At 45.3% G+C, this 21507-nt stretch overlaps 1 protein-coding gene across 7 annotated transcripts in view; it reads left to right on the top strand.

Moving 5' to 3' along the window:
• The window catches only part of Zfat (zinc finger and AT-hook domain containing), a 232632-nt gene that overhangs the window by 103323 nt on the left and 107802 nt on the right, over positions 1-21507 (top strand). For all 7 annotated transcript variants that reach the window (XM_010629605.1, XM_010629606.2, XM_010629610.1 and 4 more), the window contains exons 5-9: positions 783-933; positions 6526-7979; positions 8815-9047; positions 18599-18686; positions 20821-20970. In XM_010629605.1, coding sequence (XP_010627907.1) covers positions 783-933; positions 6526-7979; positions 8815-9047; positions 18599-18686; positions 20821-20970 — 2076 coding nt within the window. The remainder of the gene's footprint in view (positions 1-782; positions 934-6525; positions 7980-8814; positions 9048-18598; positions 18687-20820; positions 20971-21507) is intronic.

Genomic DNA, 21507 nt, shown 5'->3' with positions numbered 1-21507 from the left:
CCCATGGACACCAGAAAAAAACATCATATTTCCAAAAAAAAAAAAAAAAAAAAAATGAATGGTAGCATTTTGAGATTTGTGTAAGCAAGGGTGAAAGAGCAGCAGTTTATTCCTTTTACTGTTTCTGAAGCAAGGGCTAGATTGGAACTTTTCTTTAAAGCACTTTACATACACCTTTGCATACGTACCTGCACACCCAGGCACATGCACCCACATACAGCTGTCCACCGCTGTAGGAGGGCTTTGGTCATTTCACACTGTAGAGATGCAGAAGCAAAGCTGACCCTTGAGATTTTTACACTGTACCATGAAATAATTCATAGACCGGAAACAGACCCAGAGATGTTAAGGTAATATCATATTTGGAACCAGACCCCATGTGTAGTTCGAATTCCTACTTATCTTCTGTCCTGCCATTATATGCTGTCTTAAAGCTGCTTTACGTTTACTTAAAGCCTAACATGTAGGTCTTTGTACAGCCCTGCAAGCTTTATATATATCGTGCATGTGTGGATGTGTGTTTAATAATCCAGTGAGAGTGTACCTGAAGGGGTCATTTAAACAGATGTTTAGAAAACTTAACCCTTGCTCCTCAGACACACACGCACACACACACACTCACTCACACTCCTCATGTGCAGAATATGTCAGTGAAGGAAAGCTGCTGTGCTGCTTGGGAATGCCACGATAAGGTGATGCCCCCAGGTACCACTGACTCTGCCAGGTTGGGCTTGGTGCCCTCCGTGCCATGCAGTAACCAGTGCATTGTGCATCAACCTCAGGTGCTACCAAGATTATCCCAGTGGAGGCTGGGCCTCCAGAAGTAGGAGCAGCAAATCCTGAGTCTGCTGCCCCTGACCTGGTGCTGCGGAGGGGGTACCAGGAGTATGCCATCCAACAGACCCCGTATGAGCAGCCGATGAAGTCAAGCAGGTAAGTTGCTCTGCATTGATCAATCACCTTCCAAAACCTCTGAACAGTGAGACTTTGGGGGACATCTAGATCCAAAACATAACATTGTACTCCAGCCTCCAAAAGTGTCATATTCATCTCGTTATGGAAATGTATTTAGTCCATCTCTAAGAACTGTCAAAGTCGTAACAGTTCCAGCATTATCGAAAGGTTCAAAGTCTTCTCTGAGCCTCAAGAGGGAAGCTCTTAGATGAGCCTCTATAAAAATAACAAAGAAAGTTAAATACTTCCAGTGTACAATGGCACAGGTTAAAAGGGAAAAATAGGAGGATAGAAAGGAAGTTGGCCAAAGCTAGACCAAAATGCAGCAGGAGAAACATTAAATCCTATAGCTCCATGTCCACCACCCAGAGCAGGTTATAGCCAGAAGTGAACTCCAAAAGGCCTGGGCAGCTCCACCCCATGGACTTGCTGGTTGTGGCCTACGCAGCTTCTCTCAGACTGGCCCTATGCACAGTACTGTATTAGTTTTCTCATTTCTGAGACACAGGACTTGGTACATACAACTTCTAGGAGAAGAGATTTAATTTGGCTCATGGTTCAGGGGCTTCAGTCTGTGGTCAGCTGGCTCTAAGGGCCAGCCTCTAAGTGGAGGGCAGTTGCTCACCTAATGGCAGCTAGGAAGCAGAGAGAGAGAAGGGGCGAGCTATGGAAGGAGATGTACTCTCTCCCAGTGACATACCTTTGCTAAGCAGGCCCCACCTCCTAACAACACATTTAGCTATGAGAACTCGTCAAATGGATCAATTCTCTGATGAGTACAGTGTCCCCTGTGATCCAGTCACCTTCTAAAAGCCCCAACTGTAGACACACGAGACTTTAGGGGGACATTCTAGATTGAAACCATGCAGCTCCCATAGTGTTTTCATGATGTATGATCATGTTTTGCTTTAGTCTTATTACTTTTTAAAATATGAAATACCAAACATACTAACTTTTTAAAATCTATTGCACCTTGAAAATCTTTCATTTTTAATATATATTTAAAATTATATTTACTATTATGTGGGCTTTTTGTCATTTACATAGCTAGTTTTTTTTTACTGTGGACATTGCAATGATTCACTTTTTTGAATATGAATGTTTAAAACTGTAATTTACTTAAAAACCATTCTGTCCATACCTGGATCAGCCGGTCCCTTGGAGAAGAAGTGTTTTTCCCCACACGGCCCACCCAGGAGATCTTAGCTGTGGTATGGTCCTGCCGAAGCCGTTAGTTTACCAGTCCCTGGGGCTTCGGAAAGACAAAGAAGTGCCAGTTGCTGATGCCTTTCCTGTGTTCCTAGGAGAGGGGACATTAGGCGTTCTTGAGCAGAGCACATAAGCTGTGACACCAAACTAACTGGGGTTGACTCTGAACTCTTCTACCCCAGTGCACCTCGACTGGTTGAGAACCTGTTATGTTCTGGGTGACAAAGAATCCAACCCAGCCCCACCCCAATGAAGCTGACACTATTTTTTTTCAAATTTTATTTTTTATTAGTACATGCTTGTAGTACATACTGATTACATTCAAGATGGGTAGTTAGTGCATGTACATAACGCATTTTCATTCTTTCATCCCCTTCCCATCATGTTCCTCTTTTTGCCCATCTCTTGGTCCCCTTTCTGTTTGTAAAAGATTTATCTCCCTATTTCCTATTATCTGTCTTTTATTTTGCTATTTATTTATACTTTGAATTTCTCATAAGAGAAAAGCTATGTGATATTTAAACTTGTGTGCTGATTTATTTTACTTAACATATAGTCTCAAGTTGCATCCATTTTCCTGCACATAAATCAACTTTATTATTCTTGATGGCAGAGTAGTACTCCATTGCATGTAAATACCATGTGTTCTTTATCCATTCATCTGTCAGTGTACATGCAGGAAATGCACCTTCTTTTACCTTGACCCATGTCCTCTGATTGTCTATTGCATTAGGGTAAGATTGTCTACTACTCTGAGTTTAGTGGTGAGAATGAATGATAAGCTATATGCATAGTCTCTGCTCACATTGCAGTCATCAAATTATATTATTGTATCATGTGGTTTGCTTCATTAATTTCTAGCCTCCACCTTCCATTCTTATAAAGAACTGACTTTACTGATGAAGTTGTAAAAATACTCATTCTTTTGATGGATCTGTAATAGAATTAAATTTCACAATCATTCTCTGTCTCAACTCGGGCTGATTTGTAGATCTTAACTAATTACCTCCATCATATTTCAAGGTCTGTTGGGGAGGGATTCAGCTAAATGGCAATCTCATTTTAGGTAAATGTACTCAAAATTTAATTAACAGATCCAGACCTGTATCCCTGTTGTCATGCATTCTGTTAATATTTACTAAGTAAATTTTATAAAATAGTAAAGAAAACTTTAAATGACTTTAAACTTCAAACATGATAATTTTGCTTTGTACAATACAGATTAAGACTTTTAGGATATATCATCTTTTTCCTCCTACACCAAATATAATTCAGGCTTACATAGAAAATCTGGGACATCCAGAAAGCTGAGGAAAAAAAAAAGTAATTTGTAATCTTACTGCCCAAAGATTGTTAGTAGTTCTAATATGTTTCCTTCTGGCCTTTTTTGCCAATACTTTCATCTTACAACACTGAGTTTATATTTTATATGTGACTTTCCTTCCTAGCGGGATGTTATAACTTCACAAAGCCAATTTTGCACATGGAAGCTTGTCTGTTGCTAATGCTTGAGGGCATCCCCTTGCTTCTTGAAGATTAGAGGTCTTTGTGTGGGGCTCTCCTGCCTAGGAGCCTGTGCCCCGTCCCACTCATGCTGTGCTCCAGCCAGCTGGGCCTCCTTTCACTTCTTTGACGCCACCTTGCAAGGTGCCTCTTCCTTCTGCTCTGGGATGCACCTCTTCCCGCTCACTTAATTAGCTCCTGTTCACTTTTCCAGCTTTCTGCTCTAATGTCCTTCCTCAGGGAGGCCTTCCCTGTCACTCTGTCCTCAGCTGGGCTCCTGGAGTATTTTATCTATCCCTTCCCACAGGGAGCTGATGCTGCTTTGTACAGTTAGCAGGGTGAACTCCAGCTGGGATGAGTTGGGTTTGCTTTTGTTCCCTTTTGTATCCTGAGTGCCTAGAACCCGTCTCTGAATGAATGAAGGAATGAGTGAACAAAATAAATGTACAAAGTAGCCCTATGTTGAGACCTTCAGGCAGCTTCCCATTCTTAACTGTTGTGAGAAATGGGCCACGAACACCTTCATTTAGTTTTGTATTCTTTCTTTCAGAGTCCCAGACATATTATAACTCGATTAAGGTGTCTGGCCTTTTAATGTTCTCCCTGATTTCTTTGTAAAGAGCAGTGATGAGAGTACCTCTCCCTGAGTAGGGAGCCTTGGAGTGAAATAACATGGTAGGACTGGTGCAGATATCACAGCTTGATACTTTGGTTCTGAATCATGGTGACTTCTGCTTAGAGTCTACTGTGAGCTGACCATCATGACTCTCCACCAGAAACGGGACACTCAGGGCATTACTAGCTATTTTTCTAATATTTAAAAACTCAGAGCAAAAGATTCTCCAAAGACCATTTAGATCTTGGATTACAGGAAGAAATACTGTGATTTGTTTGCTTAATTAATGCCGTGAATCCAGGGCTTCTGTCTTTGGTGGTCTTTATAACGATACAATGTATCACCTTCTGGTTATCTTTGTCATTTGGGAAAGAAAGATCCAAATTGCTTTCCTTGAATAAGCCTTGGGCTTAGCATGCAGTAACTTTCAAATTTGAGTTTTTTAAAATTACATCATGTGAGTTGTACCCTCTGGTATTTGCGGACTGTGCTCTATTTGAATATTTTTAATTTAAAGACAGGGCAGCCTAAGTTGATCAGACATAGTTGTGTGGGTAATTTCATAAACATAGAGTTTACAGTTAGAGTAGGTATCGCTTAATGGCCTCATTAACAGTACTGCATGGTTATTGAATGTCACAGATCCTTCTTGGATAACCTGGGCACAGCATCCAGGCAGAGGAGTTACAGCCAGAGAGGAAGTCTCACTGAGCTCTTTGATCTCTGCCAGTTTCTGTCCCCAGTACATACTGAAGTACATTAGTGGTTGTCATTTGCTGTTTTTGGAAAAAAGACTCGCCATTTCAACTGCAGCCAAAGCCCTGTGTGGGAAGCCTTCTCTATATGCAAGGCCAAGTGGAGCAGGTTGCTGTGCATTGGTGACATCAGGCAGGACCAAGGATGAAGATGAACAAATGGGGTCCCAGGTAGCGTGCTTCAACTGCAGGATGATTGGCAGATGCTCATCTTTCTCTTCTGTAAAATGGCAATGATAATAGCCATTAAGATTAAATAGTTATCATAGTTTATCTTAAATAATAACTGTTAGCTATCATTGTTATTATCACTGCCACTTTCTCATTTAGTATACACATTACCACATTGAAAAAGACACACTACAGAGGCAGACCATGTTTTTATTTTTCACCACATGCAGAAATTTATCACAGTGTCTGCAACACATTGCCAGATGTTCATCTGTTGCAATTATTTGTTTAAGTGGTGTATGTGGCTAATGAATGGCAATGCTGTTTCCCCATTGGAGCTTTAAACCAGCTATGAAGGAGTAGGAGAAAGATGTAAAAGTCTCTTAGCATCTCTGCTGCTGACAGAGCTGTGGGACAGCATGAGGTGCATCAGCAGGAAGCATCAGGAGCTGTGCTGCTGTGTTGGGCTGGTCACACCTGCAGCCCTGGCCAGGCCAAGTGCCTGCTCTGTCCCAAGCTTATCCCAGGTAGGCAGGTGCATCTGCACTGGAAGGGGAGAGGCGGAGCTCAGCTAGCAACTTCTGGTTTCTGTACCAAACTCACCAGGCAAGGTGCGGAACATAGTTCCTTTTTTCTGGGAAGAAGTAAGGATGTGGAGAAGGGTCCTGGGTCTTTTGCTAATGGATGGACCTCATGTAGACAATTGTAAAATAGGACAGAAGATCACCCCTCAGTTGATTGAATAGGCAAGTCAGGATTGTCAAAGCTGTTGAACAATTTGGTTGATTTAGTCTCATGGAGATTAAATTTGTTCTGTTAAGACTGGTCCTTTAAAAAATATCCCATAGTGCCAGCAGATCAATTAGGAGCATGCCTGGTTACTGTGTGTGTGTGTGTGTGTGTGTGTGTGTGTGTGTGTGACAAATCCCTCTTCCATTTTATTTCTCTTATGTGTTCTTCCTTTACCTTCAAGTCTCAACTTGGATAATATTCAGCAAAATTGTCTCAGTTGCCTTCATCTTGGTAGAAGTCTTGGCTTTAACCCTTTACAAACTCCTTTCACTCTTACCACACTATTGTGCAAAACTGGCTGCTTTGTCTTTTCTTTCCCTGGACAGTGAGGTTCGGAAGGACCAGGACTCCCTGTTTCTCTTTCAGCTGGGCCTGGCTCATCCCGTTCTTCCAGGTCTGTTTGTTGAGTGAATGAACACTTTCTCCATCCTCTGCCTTATTTAATCCTCTGCTAAGCCTCTGCTGTTTGGGTCATTGGGAGGCTTCAAGATCTCCGAAAGTAACTGTGCTGTCATTTGTCTCTAGGCTAGGTCCTACCCAACTGAAAATCTTCACTTGTGAATACTGCAACAAGGTCTTCAAGTTCAAGCACTCGCTGCAGGCCCACCTGCGGATCCACACCAACGAGAAGCCATACAAGTGCCCTCAGTGCAGCTATGCCAGCGCCATCAAGGCTAACCTCAACGTGCACCTACGCAAGCACACTGGTGAGAAGTTCTCCTGTGACTACTGCTCTTTCACCTGCCTCAGCAAAGGCCATCTCAAGGTGCACATTGAGCGGGTGCACAAGAAGATCAAGCAGCACTGCCGATTTTGCAAGAAGAAGTACTCCGATGTCAAGAACCTCATCAAGCACATCCGGGACACGCACGACCCACAGGACAAGAAGGTCAAGGAGGCCCTGGATGAGCTCCGCCTAATGACGAGGGAAGGCAAGCGGCAGCTGCTCTATGACTGCCACATCTGCGAGCGCAAGTTTAAGAATGAGCTGGACCGGGACCGCCACATGCTGGTCCATGGCGACAAGTGGCCCTATGCTTGTGAGCTCTGTGGCCACGGGGCCACCAAATACCAGGCCCTGGAGTTGCACGTCAGGAAGCACCCCTTTGTGTATGTCTGTGCCATTTGCCTCAAGAAGTTTGTCAGCTCCATCAGGCTGCGCTCCCACATCAAAGAGGTGCACGGGGCAGCCCAGGAGGCCCTGGTCTTCACCAGTTCCATCAACCAGAGCTTCTGCCTCCTGGAGCCGGGAGGGGACATCCAGCAAGAAGCCCTGGGGGGCCAGCTGCAGCTAGTGGAAGAGGAGTTTGTGTGCCAGGGGGTAGATGCTCTGAAAGAGGGGGCTGGTCCCAAGGGTGCTCCTTGTGAGGCGGAGCGGAAGGATCTGGAAGTCCCTGTGAAAATGCCTGCCCCAGAAGTGCCCTTGGCCAGCCCTCAGGCTGAAAGTGATGCCCTGCCACCCTGCGAGCTGGAAACCACTGTGGTCTCTGCAGACCTGCATTCTCTTGCAGTGGTTTCTGATGATTTCTTGCTGAAAAATGATACCTCCTCCACTGAGGCTCATGCTGCTGCTGAGAAGACCTTGGGCACCCAGCATGGAGGCTCAGCCCAGACTCAGGGTGAAGAAATCATTCTACTCCTATCCAAGACCAAAAGTGCTGGGCCCAGCCCAGAGACCCAGAGTGCCGAGAGCCCTCCAGGAGAAGGCCAGGAAATGACTGTCCTCTCAACCAGTAACCCCAACCCCAGCACATGTCTCAGGCCAAACCCTGTTGAGGCCGTGGACCTCCTTCCTCCAGTGGCCAGTGTTGGGGACACCGATGTGCTCCAGCCTGACTCTTGTAAACCTGCCTCTGAGCATCAGCCTGGCAGCACTGCATTCATGAAGGTACTGGACAGTTTGCAGAAGAAGCAAATGAACACTGGCCTGTGCGAGAGGATCCGCAAGGTTTATGGAGACCTGGAGTGTGAATACTGTGGTAAGGAAGGCTGCACTAGTGCACTGCTGAGCGGAGCTCTGCTTCCCAGCAGCCCTGTCCATTCCCATCATGTGGTGGTCACCTAAGGTTCCACTGGAGCTCACGTCTGTGCCAAGAACAGCTTCTAAATGAGCCGCCCTTCTCCATGGTAGACAGTAATGGGTGGCTGGTGTCACAGGCAGTGGTAGGAGTCTGTGTGGAGGCAGCCAGCGTGATGGCACAGCCGGCCGCATTGGTGCAGTCAGGTGTGCAATTTGAGGGTCCCCACAGCCCCTCCCAGCTCCTGACCAGGAAGCCTTTCTTCTGGCATGTGACGCATGTTAAGTGGAGCTTTAAACTAGGCTGTGTTCTAGATAAGCAGAGAGGGTATGGAAGTGGTTGCAGCTTTTTGCAGGGAGGCCAGGCCCTGAGCAGCACACTCCACCTCCCCGTGAAAGTGCAGCTCCTGGATCACCCAGGGAGCTTGTGGTGCAGGTTATTGGGAGGCCAGTGCCACCCCTGGAGGCCTGGAGGGTCAGGAGGATTTAGACTCTTTGATCTGTGCATGTGCAGGTAGTGTTTGGCACCGTGATTGGTCCTCAGTGGATATTTCTTCCCCCTCTTCTGCCCTGAACCATGCCAAAGATGGTAGCACCCTTAATGTTTGCAGCTTGCCACCTTTGAAAAGTAATTTTCAGAAGATGTGGTGGAAGGTATGAAGGGTGACCCTGACAAGCACGTGAGGCAGATAAAGCTGTTAATAATAATAATGATGATGATAATAATAATATAATTTAAAAATTCAAATTCAGTATAAAAGAAACTTCCTTGTTCTCATGTGAAAATATTTTTTTAGGCAAACTTTTTTGGTACCAAGTGCACTTTGACATGCATGTCCGCACCCACACCCGGGAACACCTGTACTATTGCTCCCAGTGTCATTATTCTTCCATCACCAAAAACTGCCTTAAACGCCATGTAATTCAGAAACACAGTAACATCTTGCTGAAGTGCCCCACTGACGGCTGTGACTACTCGACTCCAGATAAATATAAGCTACAGGCACATCTTAAAGTTCACACAGAGCTGGTAAGTAGCAAGCCCGGGTGGCAGCCCCGCCTCCCCTGGGTGCTCATTGCTTCCCCTGGTTTGTGCTGTGGAAGTGTCCTGCTGCAGGTCACCCACCGTGTGCAAGCAGCCAGCTCTCACAGCACAGCGGGCCTCGCGCCGCCCACCGCTTCCCTTCACGGAGGGCTGCCCCCACTGCTTTTGGCAGTGAGAGGCTCTAATATATTAAAGAAAGAGAGAGATTAGATTAAGCAGATTGCTTTCTGTGCAAATTTGTTAGCATCTGAGAAAGTTTACAGAAGGAAGATCTGCAGAATAGAAATGAAGCAAGGATTTCTTAAATGACATTTGAAAAGAATTATTACAAGGATAATAAGAGATGCTACTAAGTGCTGAAAGGTTGAATTTGATAAGTAGACTATATTTTATATGCACACGCATGTGTGTCCACATGTGTGTCCTCACACACATGTCTATACATGCATGTATTTATACATGCCTATTCTGTACACATACCTGTACATGCGTGCATACATATTTGTATATGCATATAGACCCGGGACTTTCGGGAGGTAAAATAGAATGCTGTAGATAAGAACTTGGTGTAGTGGTTGTCTTAGTTGCTATGTACCAGCTGACTGCTTGTCATCTCAAGTCAAGAGGGAGGGGAGTCAGCAAGAGAGCAGATCTTGGGAGAAACAGCTTTAGAGTATCACAGTGGAGATCAGGAAGCAGACTACTGTTAGCCCCCCTTTACCATGTGTTTATCCTTGGGATGAGTCATAACCACTCTGCCTGAGATTACCTGTGCCTAGGTGAGAATGAAATAAGAGAGCATGTGTAAATGTCTCAGAACAGAGCCCAGCATAGCACAAGCCCTGTTGACTATTATTACTTGACTGTTTGTTTTGAAAGGTGCTGCTGTGGATTTAGTGGCTTGGAAGCATGGGATAAGGAGTAACAAGGACAAGAGAGCTGCCTCTTTTGCTTTGTGCTCAGGTTTTGTGTGCTGGTTGTATTTGTTCTAGGGATTCTGGTCTAGCCCAGTTATTATCTTAACCCCCAATGCGGGTGCTCAGCCTCATGGCCGCATCCCTGGGCCTCTGGGTTAACAGAGGAGCACCAGAAGTGTGTATTAAGACCTTCAACTTCTGTTCCATTCCATATGCTTCCTTTCTTCTTGATAAGCTGACGTTTCTCTTTTCATGTCTTCATGGTCATGAGACTTCTTTCAAAGAGTTTATCACATCAACGTCAGTACGTAAGAAGGCATCTGGGAAAGAAAGTTTGGGGTAAAGAGAGATAAATCACTTTTATTTTTATTGTTTTTTTTTTTACCTGTGGCCATGCCTTTGAGCTGGTTACTTAATTCTCATGTCACCACTAGGAGTTGGGCATTATTTCCTTCCCTTGCAGATTAGGAGCCAGGTATCTTAGTCACTTCGTAGTGTGTCTGTGGTCACACTGTCGGAACAGGACAGAGGCAGCATTCAGGCCTCACCCCATGCTGTGCACTTGGTGGAGGTCAGTCACAACCTCAGTGATGCCCTTCGCGGCACCTGACGCATCATTCAGAGGGATGTGGTGGTCTAGGCTTTGTTGCAGGGGCCGGGACCTGTGTGGAGATCTTCTGTGCTGCCAGTGGCCGCCGTGCCTGGTGCTGCATCGGCGAGTGTCCCTGCCTGTTACTCCGGGTGCCCAGTAAGGGTGTGGCTCCCTTAATCTTATAGAAGGACGCTGTCCTGCTTCTCATTGGCACACACGTTTTCTTAGATGCTGTTAAAGTTTAATTTCTATCTTTGCCTTGCTGGTATTTATATTTCTTCCAACGTGACACATTTAGAGGTGAATGAGCTGCTGCTGCTGCTGCTCCTGACGGGAGAGACCTCATCCTCTTGGCCAGGCACTGGGCTGCCCAGTATTCCTGCCAGGTGCTTTTGGGGGAGAAGTGAGCAGTGCTGGCAGCGAGGGTTCATGAGGTCAGTGGGAAGTCCCTCACCTGGCCCCCAGAGCAGGCCTGTGCGGGGAGTCCATGACTGATGAGCAGATCTGGGGCAGGAAGAGGGCAGAGGGTCCACCGTACAAACCAAGACAAACCTTTTGAATCGATGCCAGGACATTGGCTCTAAGCATTTTCCATGAAGCAGGAGGACTGTGTTGCCATTGTAGTAAGATAGTGTAATTTATGAAAACAGATCCCAGCATTCTGAGTTATCATTTGTCTCTTGCACCTCTGAATTCTTTCTGTAATGAAGCCACGGGTACCACAGGAAAGCCAACACTGTGGAAAAAGTCCACTGATGCCCCGAGCATGGATGCTTTTGATCTGATAACAAAGCATTGTCTCCAAATGTTTTCCATAGATTGCAGTATCTACAAGGCAAATTACTAGAGATTTTTATTTTTTTTCAGGAACAGCTTTATTGAGATAGAATTCATGTAATGTACAATTTGCTCATTTACAATATGAAGATCAAAGGCTTTTAGTATATTAATCAAGTTACATGGCTATCAGCACAATTAATTTAATTGTTTTTTTTTGGTTGTTGTTGTTTTTGGTTTTTTGAGACAGGGTCTCAGTATGTAGTTGAGACTGACCTGGAACTCAATTTGTAGCCCAGGATGGTCTCGAACTCACAGTGATCCTCCTGCGTCAGCCTCCCGAGTGCTGGGATTACAGGCGTGTGCCACCACGCATGGCAGCACAATTAATTTTAGAACATTTTCTTCCTTCTCTCAGGGAACCATTCCTGTTAGCTGTCATCCCTCTCTTTCTCCTCCCTGATCCCCTGCAACTAGGAACCCATCCTCTTATCACTGGATTTGTCTGTTCTGGACATTTCAAATAAAACATCATAAAATATGTATGTGGTACAGTCTTTTGTGGCTGACTTCTTCCATTTAGTTCATTAATAGTATAGCATGTGTTAATACTGTACTCCTTTCTAGAGCTGGGCAGTATTTCATTAAACAGGCTATATTTTGTTTGTGGGTTGATGAGCATTTCAAGGTGCATTTTCAGTGGTATGTTCACCAATATGGAACTCCTAACTGTAGCACCTGAAATCCACAAGATTCTATCCAATTATTTTTGAGATCATCTAAAAAATGTATACAGTTGAACTCTTAAATGCTAAGCTTTCCTTAAGAAAGGTTTCCAAATTTTAAAGTATCTTAAGTAGAAATTGCCCACCTCATCATTGCCACCCCAAAGTTAGCTTGTCTTCTTTATTATCCCCTTGTTTTCATTGTTTTTGACTCTAGATGCAGCTTTGCTGTTGGAAAGTAGGTAACATTGGAGTTTTGCGATTATGGGACAAGGCTCCCCCCGCAAGCTGTGCGTCCTGTGCAGGCTGCTTGATCTTTCTGAGCTCAGTTTCCCTGTCCCCGAAAGTAGAGTGGGTAACACCTCCCTGCTTCTCTGGGTGCTGCTGAAGCTCCAGGGAGATGTTTGGTACACTCTTGTAATGTAAAAGTGCCTTTGGACACCCTTGTGGCTGACCTGAGGACTCTGGTCTGGCAGGGTCTAGCTGGGTCCTGGGAAAAGCGTTGTCACTGGGGCCAGGTCTCCTGGCTTATGACCCTGGAGATGGGAACTTCACATTTGTTTTAGCGTTTACTCCTTTGAGCATAGATTCCCAGCTGAGCAGAAACTAAGTATGTTTAAAATAGCACTCTCCCTACCCCTCCAAATGCTCTTATTTATATTCAGCCCCATTTTAGTTATATTAGGACTCTGGGATAATTTGGCATATTGTCAGTTTCTGTGATCCTGACAACTATTTCTTAGCTCCTGTAGCCAAGAACTAGATTGGAAGGAGTGTGGATCTTTAGCATGGCTTCTTCCCTCTGTCGCCTCCTTCCCATCAGTAGCCAGTTAGTTTTGGCTTATAGTTGTGTTATGTAGGCATCCCTTGGTATCCAGGGGCACTGGTGCCAGAACTCTCTGTGGATGCTCAAGGTCCTTATGTAAAATGCCGCAGCACTGGGACATTTCCTATGCACATCCTCCTGTATACTTGTAACACCTCATACAACAGAAAAGACCTATAAATAGTTGCTATACTGTATATTTAGGGAATAATGACAAGAAACAGCACAGGCCACTTTTTTCAAGTACTTTTGATTGCTGTTTGGTTGAATCCACAGATGAGGAGCCCCTGGATATGGAGTGCTGACAGTACCGACATCCTGACATTTGGGAACCATATCCAAGGAGTTAGTCAGCGATTTGCTTTCAGAGCAAATCCATTCTTTACAGCATTGTGCAAAGTTTGGGAAGTGGAGATGAGAAAACATGGCTTTGGTAGACGGAGAGGAAGCTTTGGATTCTGATGTGCTTGAATACCTCTGGGTTATGGGGCAAAGCATTGAACCTCTCTGGCCCTCAGATTTCTTGTCTGTAAAGGGGAGATAAAGAGGGCTGGCGATACAGTCCAGTGGTAGAGTGCTTGTAGCAAGTGTGAGGCCTTGGGTTCTGTCCTCAGCACTGCAAAAAGCAAGAACCAAACCAAACCAAACCAAAATGGAGATAAAGCACTTTCCCTTACCTCTCGGGGTTGTGGAGATCAAATTAGGAAATGAGTACAGAACACCAGGGTTGGCATTCTCTTGAAGAAAAGATCTATGGATCACAATACCTTAGAAGGTTGTAGAACCAGTTTAGTGAGTCAGAACTAGCTGTATTAGAAATGAAATAGGATAGAAATCAAACAGAATTCATCAGCAGAGTTTACCCACTCCCAGGGGAAGCGTTGCTTCTTGAGGCCTTTGTTTTGGTGTTGAGGGTTTGAGTGTCACTGTGTCTGCAGTTTGTGCTGGAGGTGCTGTCAGGTGGGTGGTTGACCTCCTTCCTTGCGGGCGCCCCTCGGATAATCCTGTAAGCCACTGAAATCAGCTAAAATAATGCATTGGCAGCAAAGCACAGAGAAAGTGGTGGAGGTTGCCTTCAGTATCTTTCTGGAAATAAATGAATGTACCTGGTCAGTATTGATCATTTTTTTTGGTAGAGAAAATGTTATTTAAATAAAGTGATAGAACATATTTTTCCTTCTTAAGAGCTGCCAGAATATGATCTTTTTCACTTATCACAAAAAAGGTTTGGTTCTGTGTCATGGCTTGGCGAGGCCCCAGTTTCCCAGAGCTCCTTATGCATAGAATATCTTTGAGATACAGCACTGCAAGGCCATGTGGCATAGCACAACAGAACTGTCTTCAGTGAAAAGGGCTATCTGACTGTTGAAGTCCTAAATCTCAGAAAACACTCTGGCCATTCTCTCCCTTGAGCGGTTGGCTCACACCTTGGGTGTTCCCTCTCCTCTGTGTTACTGTTCCCCCTGCCTCCATCTGTGCTGGCTGTTGGGCCCTGTGTGGGACATGTCTGCTTCTTAATGAGCTCCTGGGCCCTTGAGGTTCCCACCCCTTTGTCCTCAGGGCCAGTGCCTGGCATATGATGGGAGTCCTGTGATGAAATGAGTGAATAAAACCATAGAAGAGAGCCCATACTGCAACCATGGCCTTTATTCCTGATAAGTTATTCAGAGTAGAATTCCCCCAACTTGGTTCCTGCTGGAAGCAAGAGTACTGTCTCAGTGACAAAAGAAATTAAAACCGAGGAAAGGGCATGGACTGCCAGGCAAAACTGTAACTGAGAATTGAGAGAACGTGGAAGTGGACTTCAGATTGAGGAGAAAAAGAGCCAAAGAGGGTATAGCACCACTGGGGATCATGCAGGCCTGCTAACAAAGGGAACAGACAAGGTTTTCTTGGATTTCTGGGCCGAGCTAGGGTCTAGCTGACCATCGTGTCAGTTCTGGTTCTACCAGGTGACTCCCAAGAAGTCCTCACCATTTGAGGGGACGGTCTGTTCACATGAGGTGATTGCTCCTGTTTGGGGGCGGCACTCTCAGTTTCTCTCATAGGGTACTTTCTCCTGCTTAGGGAGATGATTTGTCGTGACAAATGATAGGGTGATCTGTCCACAGAAGCTTTACTGTGATTCACCTGTAACTAGAGACTTGTAAATGCTGCTCCAAGGGGCTGGAATAGGATATTGTGAAAGCTGGCAGTTGAATGTCCCTGCAAATCTTGAAAATACCGTAGATACTCTTCCTGTCCTCAGCTCTGAAGCGGGGAATGCGATAGGTTAGGCAGATTTGGAGCAAATAAGCCATGGATTTCCAGTTTTAGACAGTGGCTCCTTGAATGATTAGCATGCCCATAGGAAGAGCTAAGCAGAGATCTGACCCAAAGCTTAAGGTAGTAAAGGAGACAGGTACAAAAATGAAGGCAGAAGGCCAGAGATTTAGCTTAGTGGTTATGCTGCCTGCCTCACAAGTGCAGGGACCCAAGTTTGATCCCTGGTACAAAACAAACAAACAAACAAACAGAGATGCCAAGCTTTATCTTGCTTTCAGTTAGGCATCTGGTATCTGCAGGCCCAAATGGTCAGTGCTTTTTAGCAAAAGCAGCTTTTTAAGTCCTTGTCTCAAGGGTACTTACTTATGTATCAGTTACATACTCTGTGGGAAGGCTTGGTCTGATATGCTCCATCCAGTGCTGGTTTTGGACTTGTGACCTGTCAAGTTCCTTTGGTAGCCAAATAACCTGCCTCTAAGCACAAATCAAGTGAGTTGTCCAGAGTAATGAGCTGGACTTTGCGTCTTTGGCCTGGGGTGGTCCTGCACCCTGTGCCATGCCTGTGATCTCATGTGGGCTCCCCTTTTTTTTCAGAAGATCCTGATGGCTTTGAAGGTATTTCTAGGCAAGCAAACAAACTCCTAGAGTTGGGCAGTTTCCCATCCTTCCAGCTGGGTTTCTTATGTGCCCCAGCCTCTGCCAGAAGCTCTTTTAACTCTGCTTCTTTTAAAATTTGCCTGTGTGTTTGGGTTTTGTCTCTGGCAAGGCACTGAGGTTTGAAAAAGAAGAAAATGACTGCTGAGAATCTACCCTTCTCCAAAAATCATTTACCACTGTCTGTGTCCTTCTGACAGTCTTCAAAGACATCAAGAAGCAGGGACCCTGATAAACTCTGAGATAAATTGCTTTCAGACTATGAAGGATTAAAGGAAGAAAAAATCAACTGTCAAGGGTTCGAAGGAGATCAGTGGAAACCCCTTCAAAGCTTTCCCAATGCCTCTATCAGCTCTGATGACAAGGGCACTGGGGGCAATGGGGGTGGTGGGGACCTTTGCTAGGAAGCCTGTGTGCACGGGGCAGTTTCCAGAAATGGCACTGAACACATGGTCAAGGCAATGGAGGACAATGGCAGAGCACGTCAAAGAGCCCTGAGCCCCTGATGCAACCTGTGAAGAGGGCTGTGGCACTGGCTGTCCAGAGAGCTCAGGGCAGTTTCTAGACAGTTGCTTGGACCTGGTGGGCATCTGGGCTTGGCAGGCATTGTGTGGTCCCATTGTGGTGGGAAATGTGTTGGGACTAGTTAGTTGTTCAGAATAACTTTTCTTCCTTTTTTTTTGTTTTTTTTTTTTTTTTAATGAAGTACCCCTTTCCTAACTATGCCCTGTAGACACTGGCCTTGGGAGCTGTTCTGCAACAGCAAGGAGAAGCCATCCACAAAGGAGTTTGGGTGTGCTTATTCTAAAGCCCATTACAAGATCTCTGGTGTGCATTAGCCCACGAGAAGGGCAGCACATCAGGCTGAGTTGCATTATCACAAACTAAAACCACTGCAGCAAAGTCCTTGAGACTTCTTGAGCACTCACTACAGGCTATGGCTAGGCTCTGTTCTGAGCGTTCCTGGTGCTTGCTGTGTCCTTTATTCTCCTTGCAATTTTATGAAGGAGACACTATTTGTATTGTCATTCTGCAAATGATGAAAATGAGGCACTGAGGTTAAGCTACTTGCCCAGAGTTCCCCAGCTAACAGGTGGTGGAACCAGGATTAAGCCCAGGGTCTCTGAGTCTTCAGCCTGTACTGCTGGTCCCAGTCTCATAAAAGCAAGCTCTCTGGGATGGGAGAACTGGTTTGGACACCTTACCCCATTCTCCATGGTGCTGTGACCTCAGGCAAGTTCCTAAATGCCCCACAAGGTGCATAAAGAACCTGCATCCAGTAAGTTCTTAAGAAGTGAATGTAGCTGTTATGCTATTATGATTTGGAGGTACAGAGCAGGCTGTGAGGCCTGCATTCATCTGCTCAAGACAAGGGAAGCCCTTGCTGCAGTGCCAAGCTTGCAGGCGGAGTTAGTTCTCCTTAAGTTCACATGAGCAGGGACCCTCTAACATCCTGAGAGCACATGGCCCAGAGCGGTTTCTTGCACAAATGGCTTCTGCAGGCTTTGTTCACTTGGATACTCAGGGCCTTCCCATCAGTTTGGCTCTCTGAGATGTGATCTTGGGAAGTGGAATAAGGGTACCTTGCTCAGTGTGGCTAACTCTACAGACTTTATCTTCTAGAAACTCGAAGTCTGATCAGGTTGTTCTTTCTTCTGAGGGGAGTGTGTGTGTGTGGGAACCGGCCCTAGGCTCCTCTCCAGGCTGTTGGTGATTTGCTGTCAACCTTTGCCCCTTCTGGCTTGTAGATGCATCACCTGGTTTCTGCCTTCACCTTCACCTTGTGCACATCTAAGTACAAATGTCCCCTTTTCATGAGGACACCAGTCATGTCATATTGGATTAGGGTTGGCTCTAGTCCCTTCATTTTACCTGAATCACTACTGTAAAGATGGGGAACGATCTTTACAGAGAAAGTGACATTCTGAAGAACTGGAGATTAGGACTCCAATGTATAAAATTTGGTGGTGGGGAGGGGGACATAATTCAACCCATAACCCCACCTTCTGGTGAAAAATGTAATACGAAATATCTCTGAGGGGAGCTCTGGGAGAGAATAGATGAGCAGAATCTCTAATTCAGTCATTCATGAGAGCTTCTGCCCAGCTGAGAGTCTAACACCGTGGGGACCAAGTCAACTGAGCCAGCAGCAAGTGAATTTCCTCCCTGCAGTCTTGGGTAGACACATGGTCTTAGAGTGGCAGGAGGAGTCTTGGGGGGCATCTGAACAGTCCCATTTCAACACTGGCTGTTCCTCTCAGTCTTTGGACTTAATTACCCAGGGCCTTGGTTTCTTAATCTGAAGCATGAAAAATCCTTTTCTTTTGTGCGTAGTTGTGAATCTCAATACAATAACATATATGAAACCCCACACAAAGCATGAGGACACATTACTTTATCGGGCTGTGGAGCAGCACTGGTTTTTGTGGTAGAACCATGGCTTTGATGTTGAGTGCTACCCTTTGCCCCTTCCTGAGAACTCTTCCAGCCCTACCCCTCCATTCTACAATGGAGCTGATGCCATCGCCCTACTGATGAGCTCCACAGGCTTTGTCAGGCCAGGTCGAGGCTGTATATTACGTGTCGGATGGATGTACTCTGTGTATAGTTGATGAGGCTGCTGGTAATGATAGTGGCGGTAGTGGTCAAGGAGGTGGTGATGGTGCTGTTGTTGTCAATGGTGATGTGATGGGGCAGTGGTGCTGGTGATGGCAGTAATTATTCTACGTACCTTAGATTTAAACAAGACTATACATTGATTATGTTCTCTTTTTATTAAGGACAAAAGGAGCTATTCTTGTCCTGTGTGTGAAAAGTCTTTTTCAGAAGATCGACTGATAAAGTCACATATCAAGACCAACCATCCTGGTAAGGTTATGGATGTGGGAGTAATCAATATTGGAAGATCAATTTTAAAATGTCTGTTTGTCTTAAAGCATTAAATATCAGCTCTATTGTATGGAAATGAAGGGGAATGAATACATAAATAAACTCAAGGGAGGCAGTTGTCTGTATTTAAAGCCGGGACATTTACATAATTATTTATTTCATTTTATTCTGTTGTCTGGTCTTCAGTCACATCTTCTGCTCCCCACAGTCTCAGTGGGCCTCTCCCCTTTATCATGAACTCCAGTGTCTTTCGATGGATTGTCTGTGCTGTATGTCTGACAAGGACCCTTGCCTTCTTCCTGGCCCTTGTCTTGAGTTTGTGTAATGCAGAGTGGTGGTTTATCAGCAGTGTTGGTGCCCACTCAGGCCGAGGAGCTTCCATGAGTGGAAGTGACCACCACTGTGGTCCTAACTTCCCACGCTGCTCAGGTGAGATGTACCAGCTTCTTGGACACCCCTGTCCTGTAACTTCTGCTCTTAAGTCCTGTTCACTTTGAAGTTCTCCTTTGGGGCTGCATGTGTGGCAGCCCTTCCCCGCAACACTGTGGCATGCTGACCCATTGTACTCAAGCCATTGCCACTGTCCCCTTCTCCCCCATGGGGTCATTCTGTTTGGGCTTAACCCTGGGCCCCTCAGTGCCCCACCAGGCCACCAAGAAGGCATGCACGGGTGCTCTTGTGTTGTGTAAATAAACAACAGCTGAGCTAAGTGTGCCTCTCTCTGCACTCTGGCCTCTTTCCTCTTGTAAAAAATTTGTTTCTGCCGTTGATAAAAGGGAACAGACTCCCTGATTATAAATGATGAGAAATGGAGGAAAGTAAAGAAATAACAGATGGATACTGATACTCCTGCTTTCCCTGGGAACGGACACATCTTGAACCTTCATCAGTAGGGCACTGCTTGGGCTCTGAGATGCTCTGCTGACACAGTTCTGTCATTCCCACCACGTTGACCTGTGTTGTGAGTGGCCGGTTGTCCAATATGAGCCAAGACAGCAATTTAAAACCCCTGGCCTTTGCACACGAAGAATGCTAAAGTGTTCTTTAGGCATTGCTTTAAGCTTTGTATTATGGAAAAATCTCAAACATGTACAAAAGCACACAAAATAATATGAAGGGACAGAAAAAGATGACGTGAAAGTAGAAGAGAAAAGAATTAGAGAAGAGAAATGGATTGGGGAGTTTAAGGGCGAGTACTATGGGGATGGATATGATCAGGTATGTACATGTATGAAAACGCCACTGTGAAACACACTGTTTTGTGAAATTAGTATGTACTACTAAAATATGTATTTTCAGAAAAATGAGTAATATAAGGGACCCCATGCACCTGTAGCTCACCTTCCACAATGATCTACATTTTGAAAACTCTTTTCATGTATCTATGCCATAAGCCTCTTTTCCCCCTAGAATAAATATGTGCCAGTATCATGAGGTTTAGCCATAAAAATCTTACAAATCTCTAACTTGTAAGGGTTTTTCTTAACATAACCCCTATGTCACCAAAAAAACAGAAACAAAACAGTGAATACTTATTACCAGTGAGTATCCATTTTAAAATTTTCCAGTTGACGCAGCGCACGCACACACACACACACACACACACACACACACACACAAGTAATTGCAGGTGGTTTGTTTGAATCAAGATGCAAGAATTTTTGGGCTTGGAATTTAGCTCAGTGGTTCTGCCACCTGCTTCACAAGCACAAGGTTCTGAGTTCAATCCCTGGTACCAAAAAAAAAAAAAAAATAGGTGCAAGATTTTTTTCTTTGGTAATTATGTCACTTAGGTTGCTAGTGTTCTATAAATACTTTCACTGTTGTTCCCTGTTGTTGATTTCTGAATCCCTTTTATGACAGATGCTGTCATATTCTGTACTTGTCTGCTTATTGCTTTGTGTCATTTTTTCCATCCCTTGTGTTTTATGCTAACAGGCATTTAGATTTGAAGCTTGGTGAGATTCTGCTTTAACTTTTTAGTCAGAAAAGTGCTCATGATCTCACCAGGCACATCCTGACTTGTCCCCTTAGTGACGCGGGTGCTGTCAGGAGTACCTAATTTGAGCCTGAGTCCTTTGCCTCCTCTGATTGTCATCCTGCTTTCTTCCAGAGGTCTCCATGAGCACCATTTCCGAAGTGCTTGGGAGGCGGGTGCAGCTGAAAGGGCTAATTGGAAAGAGAGCCATGAAGTGCCCATACTGTGATTTTTATTTCATGAAGAACGGCTCAGACCTTCAGCGTCACATCTGGGCTCATGAGGGTGAGTGGGGGTCTGCCCACACAGGGCTGTCTCTTAATTTTGTTCCCCACACTTTATTTTGGGAGTCCACTGGGAGGAAGCCACGTCTCCACATCCCCGCAGTTAGACTTCTTTACCACGTGGAGGTGTGCTGTCGGCCCCTAAAGGCCAGACGTTTACATCATCACCCATCCTGTTGCATTTGCACTGAGTAGATGTGTGTATTTCCTCTTAGTACCCACTGCAGTGTGAAATAATCACCACTTCTCAGCGTCCCTTGCTGGGAAGCAGGTATACCTGTGTCTTGTGCACCTGTATTGCACACACAGCAGCAGCTCCAGTGCCCACACTGTGCTGCGCTCAGCAGCACTGAAGAATTGATGGCATCATGAATGAGGGCAGGTGAAGAGGGTGGTGCGGAGTGTTGCATTCACATCATGGAGAAAGTACTCAGGAGGGGAAAGAGTGCATGGAGACTGAGTGGAGTGGAGTAGGGGTGTGGGCTGTGCTCTGGGGCACTTGCCATAAAAGCAGTGTGGGAGAGCCACTCTCTAGGAT

The sequence above is a fragment of the Fukomys damarensis genome, unplaced genomic scaffold (assembly GCF_012274545.1).
Source record: "Fukomys damarensis isolate Sample0158 unplaced genomic scaffold, DMR_v1.0_HiC HiC_scaffold_5, whole genome shotgun sequence".
NCBI lineage: Eukaryota > Metazoa > Chordata > Mammalia > Rodentia > Bathyergidae > Fukomys > Fukomys damarensis.
Note: the sequence above shows the minus strand (reverse complement) of the source record. Positions and strands in the feature narration are given on the sequence as shown.